Source organism: Gossypium hirsutum, chromosome A13 (assembly GCF_007990345.1).
Source record: "Gossypium hirsutum isolate 1008001.06 chromosome A13, Gossypium_hirsutum_v2.1, whole genome shotgun sequence".
Lineage (NCBI taxonomy): Eukaryota > Viridiplantae > Streptophyta > Magnoliopsida > Malvales > Malvaceae > Gossypium > Gossypium hirsutum.
The window spans coordinates 11,114,907-11,126,930 of NC_053436.1; the positions used below are offsets into that span (position 1 = coordinate 11,114,907).

Genomic DNA, 12,024 nt, shown 5'->3' on the forward strand with positions numbered 1-12,024 from the left:
TTAGCCACTTCATTGAGCTAGGGATGAGATGGGCTATTATGGTAGAACTATGAAATTTTTAGTGATAATTGGTCAAGACAAGGCCCTCTCCGCAATACTGTACAAGGCCCCCTGTCGCCATTGGAGGAGTTTTGGTCTTTCGAGCAAGTCTGCAATAGCTAGGATCGTAGTGGTTTTTATTCGATATTTGTCCAATTCCCGCAAGATTTAATTGATGTGCTCTTAAGCACTCTAGGGATCGGATTTTGTTGGTTGGGGGCTTACGAAATCTAGAACATTTACCTTGGCTAATGCTTATTCTTTCATCCTAGCATTTAGTACTCCCTAATGACACTTCCCCGGGTAGTCAACTAACTCTCTAGAATTTGATTTGGAAAGCTCGTCTTCCTTCAAAGTTAAAGCTCTTCCCTTAGAAATGTGGGTGGACAGCTCTCCGAACCCAATATTTTATTATCAGTCGAGGTATGAACTTAGTGGATCCTGTTGTTTTCGCAATGTTGAACATGAAACTATTGCTCATTTGTGCTGGGAATGTCATATTGTCCAACAATTATGAAATTCTGCTCATTTTCACTTTTGAGTTAGACCTCAACTGAGTAGTTCGGGGGAATGGGCCCAAGAAAATGTCACTTCAGAAGTGTGAGTTCACCACCCGACGATTCCTTAGTCCATTGTTTTTACCTTCGCCTTATGGAAAATTTGGCTGCGTCATAATGCCCTAGTCTTTTCCATGTCTAGACCTCTAAGAGTATTGATCGAAGAACTTGAAAGTTGGGTGGAGCTCCTCGTCGCAAGTACTTATAATAGCATAAAATGTAAAGTACAGTACACACAAGCTTAGAAAGAAACTTGTATATAACGTTATAAATAATGGGTCCTGAAATAAAAAGAAAAAAAAATGAAGTTAACATCTTCACATTCCTTGTCTCTACACCAAACACTTACATCACTTGATTAAGAATAAAGTCGGTAGAGTTTTGGGGGGAGGGGAGGGGGAACATGAACGACAATGGACCCAAAAAACGAAAGAGAAAATGATATTGTACTTCCCCTAGTCATTTCTTTTACCAACTCAATCCTGAAAATCATGCATATGATCTAAAAGGTAGTTGGCTGCAAGTTCCTCATTCTTGTTGCACGCAAAGAACACTTGGAGCACAGTTGCACGATCAAACCCCATTGCTTCAAGCTGCAAGAGATGGGGAATGAACAAGAGAATAAGGAGACTTCAAAAGTATTTGTAGGCACAAGATCAATGCAACAAATTTGAGTTTATTAATCATCTAAAAGTAAAACCATTTGCCTAAAATAAAGATGTGATGCATATTTCATAACTCAGATAAAGGCCAAGGAAATGAAAGCATTTCCAGAGGCAGTGGGGAAGATAGCTAAATAATCCACGATAACAGAGAATAGTGAACACATCCAAGTCAGCCTTTATGTAACAGATGACATACCCGTTCTATGGCTTCACGTTCTTCAGGTGTGACTTGCACAGCTTGTGGCATCGCCTCAGCTAATTGCCCCAAAATGTTTCTTTACAACAGGAATGTCAAATAAGCACTTGATATACATGCAGTATATAAGTTCAAGAAATGAGCAACTAAAAACAAGACTCACCCCTCTCCACCTTCAGCAGGTTCATTGATCAGGCGAAGAAAGTCACCCTGATGCTCTTGGATAAGTCTCATTAGATTAGGATTTTGTTTCCCCAACTCTTGAAGCATAGGCTGCCAAAAATATAAAAAAGGGAGACATTGAGGAAAGGTGAAAGGAAAAAAGGAAGAAGAAAAGAAAATGAAGCACACACATGAAGATTGAAGAGGGGAAACAAGGGACCAGAGAATAACCTGCAATATTTGTGGGTTGGCTTGCACCATCGCTCGCAAAGCTTGAAACTGAAAAGAGAATTGCAAACTGAGTGTAGTCCTAGGTAGGTATTTACATGACAGTCATGCTAACAAGCCCATTTATAACCAAATGAGAAAGAGAGACCTGTGGACTGTTCCGTAAAAAATCAAGAGAGCCAGCCCCAGCACCACTTGCACCCATGTTCGGAAGGCCCTGTATCAATAAAAAGCAATCAAGTCACTGGTTCATTTGCCCATCATCAAATTTATCAAATGTCTACCGCATGACAATTTTACCTGGGGAAAGAGGTCTAATGGATTTGCATTAGGTCCACTAGTAGGAATAGCTGCCATTTGTGCAGGCTGTTGAGGTGGTGCTGCAGGGCTAGTGGTTTGCCCAACTACAGGAGCATGGGCCACAGGTGGAGCTTCAGCTTGCTCAGGGATGCCCTAGTATTTGCAACAATCATTTATGACGAGATGAGACACAGCTTAGGAAACAAATGAACGCTTGTTTTTGTTGCAAATTAAAAAGAAGAAAAGAAAAGGGTGCAGTATAAAATATCATCAAAACCCACCATTCCCAACGGGGAAAAAATTAAGACACACCATATGATAGAAATCCAACATTCCTGTTTACAATTTTTTTTTTTTTTTGGGGGGGTGGAGGGAGAGGGGGAGTCAAAAAAGTTCTCATCAAAGGAAAATTCACAATTCCCAGACACTTATCCACCAAGTCAAAAAGAAATAGCAAAATGGAACAGAGGAAGCATATTTTAGGTGTAAAGAAATTTAATCATCATTGACCAATAAATCATAGTGAGGAGAAATCCAAGTTTCAAATAGAATTACATCAACTTATAAATGACGAAAATGGCATAATCATCATTGCAAGAAAACCTTTAAGAATGACCTCAGCTAACTCGGTTATTTCCACATCTACATTAAGGAGAATAATAAAACAAAAGCAACTAGAACCACAGAAGAACGCACATATTCTTCAAGATACAAGGTACTTACAGAATACAAATATTCAACAGCTCTCTCTGGGTTATTATAAGCAGCGCGAAGGGCGCGGACAACAGTGTCCCTGTCCCAGGTCCCTCCACCAATGTCAAGAATTTGTTGGATTGTTCCCTCTAAGTTACTCCCTGCAACCAAATTAGATGCTGCTTGACCATAAACATCAGAATCTGACCTGTTTCCAAAGACATTATTCAAGATATTACAATTATGCGAAAGAAAACAAGGAAAAAAACCAAGATCTCTCCTACTAAAAGCAATTCGATAAAATCAAATGCAAGCTTCTGTCCTTCAAATTAGAAGCATGAAAGTTACTATCAAGAATAAGTTACTCACAGAGGAGTACTTGAAGCAACAGGAGCAGATTCAGCAGGAGGTGCAGCCCTGAATAAGAAATTAATAAACAATTAATCAATTGCAAAGGTGCTGTATCTGATCAAAAGTGTTGTATAGCGGGACTTACGCCGCAGACGTCACAACAGGTGCAGTCGAAGCTGGTACTGTAGCTGTTGGCAGACTACTTGCCTCAGGAGCCTACAAAGAATAAAAAATCACTACTCACTCAACAATAATCGTTGCTGAACAAGTTTAGGAAGAAGAATTATTCTTATTTTTTTTAATCCGACTATAGCCTTTTAAAGAATAGCAGGAAAAATAAAAAGGAAATAATCTCTAGAAATTAGCCTATCCCTAAAAATTAGTAATTTGATTATGGCTAATAGTACAAGGAAATTCCTAGAACTACGGTAGAAAATCTGCTTTAAGGAATTCCAACACTCCCCCTCAAGCTGGAGTGTAGATGTTAATCAAACCCAGCTTGCCCATAATTTCTTCGAACATTTTTCTGCTCAAGCTTTTGGTTAACACGTCTGCTACTTGTTGTCTTGTAGGTAGATATGAAACACAAACTTCCCCTTTGCTAATTTTCTCCGTAATAAAGTGGCGATCAATTTCCACATGCTTGGTACGGTCATGGGGTACAGGGTTATGAGCTATGCTAACTGCTGCCTGGTTGTCACAGTATAATGTTATAGGTTTTGTATAGGATAATTTTAGCTCTCCCATTAGCCGTTGTAACCACATTCCTTCACATATACCGTGGGACAAAGCTTGATATTCAGATTCAGCACTGCTGCGTGCCACAACAAATTGCTTTTTACTCCTCCATGTCACGAGATTACCCCAAACATAGCTGTAGTAACCGCTTGTGGAGCGCCTGTCGTTAACTGCCCCTGCCCAGTTTGCATCAGTGTAGACTTCTATGCTTCGATTTACATCCTTCTTGAAATGCAACCCCTTACCAGGAGTCCCTTTTAAGTATCTCAATATCCTGTAGGCAGCTTCCAAATGTTTCTCCCTAGGAGTATGCATAAATTGACTTATAACACTTACTCCAAAAGCTATGTCCGAACGAGTGTGAGAAAGATAGATAAGTTTTCCCACTAACCGTTGATATCTCCCCCTGTCTACCTCTTCTCCATCCTTATCAGTTCCTAATTTAAGGTTGGGTTCCATAGGAGTCTCGGCTGGTTTGCAACCCAACAGTCCGACTTCAGAAAGTAGATCAAGAACATACTTTCTTTAAGAGATTGAAATACCTGCCTTTGACCTTGCTATCTCCATTCCTAGAAAATATCGAAGATTCCCCAAATCTTTAAGTTGAAACTCAAGACTTAAGAACTCTTTTAGTCTTTCAATTTCAATAGAATCATCCCCTGTCAATATTATGTCATCTACATAGACAATGAGAATACAGCAGTTCCCATTATCCGAGTGTTTGTAGAATAAGGTGTGATCAGCTTGACCTTGAGTATAATGTCTACTAGTCATGGCTTTGGCAAAACGATTAAACCAAGCCCTAGGGGATTGCTTTAGTCCATACAAGGACTTCTTCAACTTGCATACTTGGCTCTTGCTTCCTTCGAATCCAGGCGGAAAATCCATGTAAACTTCTTCGTTTAATTCTCCATTGAGAAAAGCGTTCTTTACATCCAATTGGATCAAAGGCCATTCTAAGTTGACAGCAATTGAGAGAAGCACTCGAATAGTATTCAATTTGGCCACCGATGCAAATGTTTCCTCATAGTCCAACCCATATGTTTGAGTGAAACCCCTGGCCACAAGTCTAGCCTTGTATCGATCAATACTCCCATCTGGTTTAAATTTTCTGGTGAAAATCCACTTACAACCCACGGTCTTCTTCCCAGTAGGTAGTTTAGATATTTCCCAAGTTCCATTGTCTTCAAGGGCCTTTATTTCTTCCAACACAGCTTGCCTCCATTTGGTTGACTTAAGAGCCTCTTCTATGTTTTTTGGAGTTTCTATAGAGTCAACATTAGAAACAAAGGCATTGTAGGATTTAGACAAGTTTCCATAGGATACAAATCAAGAAATGGGATGTTGAGTGCAGCTCCTAGTGCCCTTTCTTACTGCAATTGGAAGATAGATGGAAGATGAAGGAGGTGAAACTTCTTCCTCAAGACAGTCCTCGGGTAAAGATGGCATTGGCACTGCTGTTTCTGTTTCAGGCAGCTGATGTCTCCGAGAGTATACACGAAGCCCCTGAGTTTTTTCTTGTTTTTTTCAGAATGAGTGGGCTGTTTTTCTTCATTAGTACGGTTAATCACCCTTGTTTCTTGTTGCTGAACAGTGGAGATAGGAAAAACAGGTTCCAAAACAGGAAAAACAGTGGCTGTAGGATTTTCAGCAGGTTTTGTAGTGGTGGTAGGGCTGATAGAGTCTTGAGGTATAATGAGAAGATTGCTCAAGGTCTCATCTTCACTAAGTATCTCCCCCTGAAGATGAGAGGCTGAAAAATATGGCTCGTTTTCGAAGAAAGTAACATCAAGGGACACAAACATCCGGTGTAAGGTTGGAGAGTAGCACTTGTACCCTTTTTGTGTAGGTGAGTAACCAATAAAGACACAAGTGTGGGCTCTAGGATCAAGTTTAGATCGGTTAGGTTGATGGTTGTGGACAAATGCTTTGCAACCAAATGTTTTGGTTGGGAGATTAGGAACACGAAACAAGGGAAAAAAATTTTGAAGAGTATGTAAAGGTGTTTGAAAGTTTAATACCTTAGATGGGAATCGGTTTATAAGATAACAAGCAGTGACGACAGCTTCTCCCCATAAATACTTTGGTACACCCATAGTAAACATAAGAGCACGAGCCACGGCTACAAGGTGTCTATTTTTCCTCTCGAAAACCCCGTTTTGTTGAGGGGTGTCAGGACAAGAACTTTGATGTATGATTCCTTGCTCAGAAAGATAAGGACTTAGGATAGAATTAAAGTACTCTCTCCCATTATCAGTTCTAAGGGTGTGAATATTTGAATTGAACTGGGTTCGAATCATTGAATGAAAATTTTTGAAGACTCTAGAGACTTCGGATTTTTCTTTAAGGAGATAGATCCAACAAACTCTAGTGTGGTAATCAATGAAAGTCATGAACCACCTAGCCCCAGTGATGTTTTTTACTCGACTGGCTCCCCATAGATCACTGTGGATTAAAGAGAAAGGTTGAGATTGAACATAAGGTTTCAAAGTATAAGGGACACGAGTGTGTTTGGACAGTTGGCAAACTTCACAGTTCAATGAACTTATTTTCTTATTTAGAAATAGTAGAGGAAACAATTTCTTCAAGTACATGAAATTTGGGTGTCCTAGTCTACGATGCCATAGCATGATAGAATCTTCTTTTGATGTAGATAACGCCATCCCTTCCTGTGAACTGTTTTTGTTCCAAACATATAAGCCATCATCAACTTTAGCAGTGCCAATCATCTTCCCCGATTCCTGTTCCTGAAACACACGACCTAAAGCAGAAAATTCAACAAGTACTTTTTCATCCCTGGTAAGCTTGCTAATTGAGAGTAAATTATAGGAAAGATTTGGAACATGTAAAACTTTATCAAGGGAAAAATTTTCAGTAAGTCTAACTGTCCCAATTCCAGCCACCAGCGAATAAGATCCATTAGCTATGCGAATCCGAAAGTGAACATGACAAGGTAAATAGGTGTGAAACAAACTTAGATTACCTGTCATGTGGTCGGATGCACCCGAGTCTAGTATCCAGGAAGTTGTGATAGGTTCGTGTGTAGTATTTAAAGCAGTACCTTGAATAGCTAGTGACCCACTGGCTGTAGGAGCCCTGAGTAGTTTATGAAGAGCCTCAAGTTGAGTTTTGGTTAGCCGAAGTTTATGAAGAGTCTCAGAGGAATTTTCGGTGTCACCCATGGGAGTAGGGTTTCTAACAGAGAAAACAGAACAAGGAAAGAGAAGAAAGAGTAGGATCAACTGAATTCCTGATGCTCTTGATACCATGAACAAGTTTAGGAAGAAGAATTATTCTTATTTTTTCTAATCTGACTACAGCCTTTTAAAGAATAGCAGGAAAAATAAAAAGGAAATAATCTCTAGAAATTAGCCTATCCCTAAAAATTAGTAATTTGATTATGGCTAATAGTACAAGGAAATTCCTAGAACTAAGGTGGAAAATCTGCTTAATTTAAGGAATTCCAACAGTTGCAAACAGGCATGGTTTTCAGAAGCAACATACCCTAAAGATTGTATAGCGGGGGAAAACAGACATTATGTAACTAACTCAAACATTTAAGGTGGATGAATTTGGTAATAACACCAACTCAAACTCCAAATTATGCATTATGTTTGTAGCTCAATAGTGTAACATATCTAGCAGTTGGACTCAAAACAACTCAAACTTGGGCTATATCTATAAACCCAAAATCTTAAAAGCATTCTATTTGCTACCTATAACTTTTTTGATGATCTACTCGTATACAAAGTATATTTGCTCAAGATGCTTGACTATCACTTCAAGTGCTAGTTCATAGCACTGAAGTAAAGAACACCTACCATCACGGCAAAAACAGAACCCCAACGCTTTTCATGTTATATCAATTGCAAATGCCTTTAGAAATGTAACTAAAAAGGTACAGTGACAATCACTGCTTACGAGCAATTATGCATGCAAGTAGCAGTAAGAGAGGTAACAAAATTATAATCTTACTTTCTTTGTAGGAGCCGTTGAAGCAGTTGAGCACTCACCAGATGCACCCTTATTCTAGTTTATTTAAGCAAAAAGGACACTATTAATATGAAAATGAAAGTCATGAAAAATAAATTAAGATACAAATATAAGTAAAAGGTAGAAAAATAGTGCAAAGAAAATTTTCTAGTTTAGCAAAAATTTGATTTATAAGATGCACCTAAAGCAAAGCAACAACCAGATTTCAAAAGAAAAATATAATGATACAACACTCCATCATAAGTTATATCTAAGATAACTTTCAAGTTCAACAGCAGTGTGAAAAAAAATTATGCCAGTTAGGCATTTATTAGGACAAAGTTCAGAAAAGTTAGAACAAGTTAGATGAAAGATTACAGACATAAAAATCAGGATATTGTAACCAAACTCACCTTTGTCAACATGATCACAATAAAGCTATTTTCAGTGACACTGTTTTCAGCCAGTGTCGTGTCATCTTTAAGAACTTTTCCCTTAAAGATAAGCATTTGTTGTGCAGCAGGATACACATCTGCCCCTTGAACAGTTTCTATGTTCTTCTTTACATCTGCAACCTGAAAGTATTGACAAGCATTAGCAGCGGAATTGTATAATACCAACTGACAAAGTAATGTAAAAGGCAGAAGGCAGAATGCATTTTATCCCAAGAATTTCATGTCTGTGCATATATATATGCATATATAAGCCTTAAAAGCATAAAAAGTAGCAAAAAACAATAACAATAATAATAGCTTATTTATATAGTTAGAAAATCCACATCATTAAAAAACACAACCCTTGATTAGATGTAACCATAGAATGCAGAACTTGATCCTTGGTTATAGAAGATCTATTAAAAGAAGCATCTGTACATTTAATCCAGTGTTTATAGCCACACAATTTTTTTTTTTAAAAAAAAAAAAGAAAAGGTGAAAGAACTTTGCAAAATATGACATATTAGCATATTTCAATGTTTAAAGCTTGTCTATACCCCAGTTCAAACTTAAATCTAGCACACTACAACTAGCAATTACATGGCAATCTATGAATTAATATTCAATGATACAAGCTAATGAAATACTAATACAAAAATGAAGCCCACAAATCAAAGTATTACTCACTAATTTCAATGAACTAGTAAAAAGCATTACGTAGAAAGAAGTACTTAATTGCTAATTGTCGCCAGAAGAAAATGATATCGCCGTTCAAGCTACACGAGTATCAGTCCACTAAAACTTAATCGAAGTAGCTAGACTATTCACAAGCTAAATAAACATATTCAATGAATTAGACACTAAAATTGAACAAAACATTACGATCTCCGATTTTACATGTCAGGCATGGTAATTTAACTACGTGCATAATAAGTCCAACTAATACAATCCTAGATGAACGCGAATTAATGTTCAAATATAGGGGAAAACGGAAAACCCTAGTCAAGAAACGTAAAATCCCTGGGAAAAGAGGGAGAGAGAGAAGCGAACCGCATCTTCTGGTTTGACTTCGATATCGAAGTGAGTGCCTTTGAGAGTTTTGACGGAAACCTTCATCTTCTGCCAATTTCTATCTTCCACTACGTTTGTCAAAATCCGCCGATCCTATTTATAAATGTTAAAATGTTCCACGAGTATGCTTTTCGAAAATAAGGAATTTCTCTGCTTTTCGAAAATAAGGAATTTAGATCAAATTATTTGGTTAAATTGTTAATATTTTTATTTTCTTTATTTCATGAAAATTAGAAAAATTACGAGTCCGTCGATCCTGTAGTTTTATTTAATGGAATTTTGTTTAGATTTTTAATTTTTGATTAAACTGTTAACATTTTATTTTTTTATTAAATTTAAATTAAATATAAATTTAAGTGTTTAATTATATAGATACAAAGTGAGTTTTTTATTTTAAACTTAACCAAAAAATTAATAATAGTAACAATTGAGTTTGAATGAATTTTTAAAATTTGAAAAAAATAGAAAAATAAAAATTATAAAATAAAAATATATAAATTAAATTCTTAAATTTTGAAATATATAAAGACTTATGACATATTTTAATCATTTACATATGGGAGACACAAGGGAGAGAAATGTTAGCAAGACTATTTTTTATTTCTTTGTGATAAAAGAATTTTGGATAAAAAAGAAAGATTGCATAATTATTCTAGTCGAAGGCTTCTTTTAAAATAAGAGACAAAATTTCATTAAGGATTCATTACATGCAATAACAAAACCATAATTAATATGTTCATACAAAAGGTTATAAATAGAAAGCTTGCTTCCTAATCTTGACACATCACCCGCACTCTAATTTCTTTCTTTGGGAAATATTTTTTGATTTAGAATAGAAAACGAAACATCCTATAATCATTAATCAAAGTTGCAAAATAAAAAAAAAACAAAAAAAAAACTAGTAATAAACACATTAGAAGTAAATGAAATTATTGTCGACTTTTATTTCGAAGTGAGATTTTCAAATCAACAAGTTTGATGCCATCGTGCAACGCCACAAAGCCTCGATGCTACAAACTTCGGGGATATGTCAATTACTTTTTATAATCCAACCACTAGCATGATTTTTTATAATCCCCCGCCCCTACTTTACCATGATTGCCAAGTGATGATCCATCAGTATTGAGCTTTTTTTATCCTTAACGAGGCGACTGCCAATTAACCATCCCTTGAGAGGGTGGGTATTTACCTTCAAAGCTAGTGAGGCAGCAAATAATTCACATGCACCAGCCAAAGCTCGCTCCCTCGTACTACATTGCCTAGCGTCGCTATTAAAGGTGACAACATTCCTAAGAAGTAATAATTCCCTAAGAGCAAAAGAGAAGACAAGGTACGAAGGAAGTTTAGGATTAGAGGTCCAGCTTTAGGATTTAAGGTTGGAAAAAATCCAACACTCCCAGTTACACGACAAAAGGGGAAGACGATGGCTATGCAACGTGGTGACAAACCACCATTCATTCACCATGTCGCTATCTCTCAAGATGTGAGAGATGTTGTCGTTGCTCCATTTGCAAAAAGTACATAAGTCATTGAAGTTCAATCCTCTACGATTCAAAAAGCTTGCGGTAAGTAGAGTATGATTCACATATTTTCGGAGGAAAATTTTTAATTTGGGGGAAATTCTAGATTTCCAAAGGCAGTTCCATTTATCTTCATTCTAAATGGTCTTTAATCACACTCAGAGCTGCTAAGTTATAAGCACTAGAAAGGGAGAAGGTGTCATCTATCAACACAGTATATCACCACAGCTCGGATCAAAGGAAATTGGGGTGTTGAGGGCAACAACAAGAAAATCGTTAGAAATTTGACTTGGTCTTCAATTTGGATAGTTTTGTCATCTAACAAAGCTATAGACCTGTCCAAAATAAATTAATAAGTTAAAGGACCAAAGAATAAAATTTAACCAATTTAAATAATTAATTAAAACCCAAATTATTAATGAAATATTTAAAATGAATTATTAAATATAATTTTATATTTTAGTATTTAATTTAATCATGCATGAGCCATTTTATGTCTTAAAAATATAATATGCTCAAATCAATATAAAATAAGCCATTTTATGCATGAAAACTATATAATAAAGCATAAAATTACATTTTAATAATTTCTATGTCCTAATTTCATATTTTCACATATTTCATTAATTTATTAAACAATTACTTAGTTTTAACAATGAATTTAAGTAAAAAGGTGATAAATTACATAGGAAAAATCCTATCTATTTTTCAGTTTACAATGCCACATCTAATGTTTCCAGAACCATCTTATTGCTCTTATTCTACATCGCATCTCTAACAAAAGCTACCTCCATTTCCGTTTCTTTATTTGCGTTTGTTACCATACCTTACTTTGGGACCATTTCCTTCTCCTCAGTGCCTTTGAGACCTCACATGCATTCTTCATTCAGTAAGCTATAACTTCCTCAACTTCAGGAAGAGGCCCATAAACAAATGATCGATACTTCCTCTCAAGCGTATAATGTTTACGTTCTTTTTCAGAATACATCTTCATTACTTTTTATGTCTCTTAAAATTTCCATCTCTATACAAATCTTAATCATAACGAGCACCTTACCAGAATACTCATAGATACATTTCGTACTTACTAATCCTGTG

General features: G+C 36.3%; 1 protein-coding gene across 2 annotated transcripts; it reads right to left on the reverse strand.

Annotated features, from left to right (window-relative positions):
• Positions 1-837: 837 nt before the first annotated feature.
• Positions 838-9,638, reverse strand: LOC107932382 (ubiquitin receptor RAD23c). 2 transcript variants are annotated; one of them, XM_041084888.1, is made up of 12 exons: positions 9,386-9,638; positions 8,315-8,476; positions 7,905-7,958; positions 3,337-3,407; positions 3,210-3,257; positions 2,871-3,048; positions 2,148-2,300; positions 1,996-2,064; positions 1,851-1,898; positions 1,621-1,730; positions 1,458-1,536; positions 838-1,189 (listed from the first exon to the last, which is right to left on the reverse strand). In XM_041084888.1, the coding sequence occupies exons 1-12, from the start codon at positions 9,449-9,451 to the stop codon at positions 1,073-1,075; spliced, it is 1,155 nt and encodes a 384-aa protein (XP_040940822.1). In that variant the 5' UTR covers positions 9,452-9,638; the 3' UTR covers positions 838-1,072. The 2 variants fall into 2 exon arrangements, with proteins under 2 accessions (XP_040940822.1, XP_040940824.1); XM_041084890.1 differs by lacking the exon at positions 7,905-7,958 and having other exon boundaries at positions 9,386-9,576.
• Positions 9,639-12,024: the final 2,386 nt, after the last annotated feature.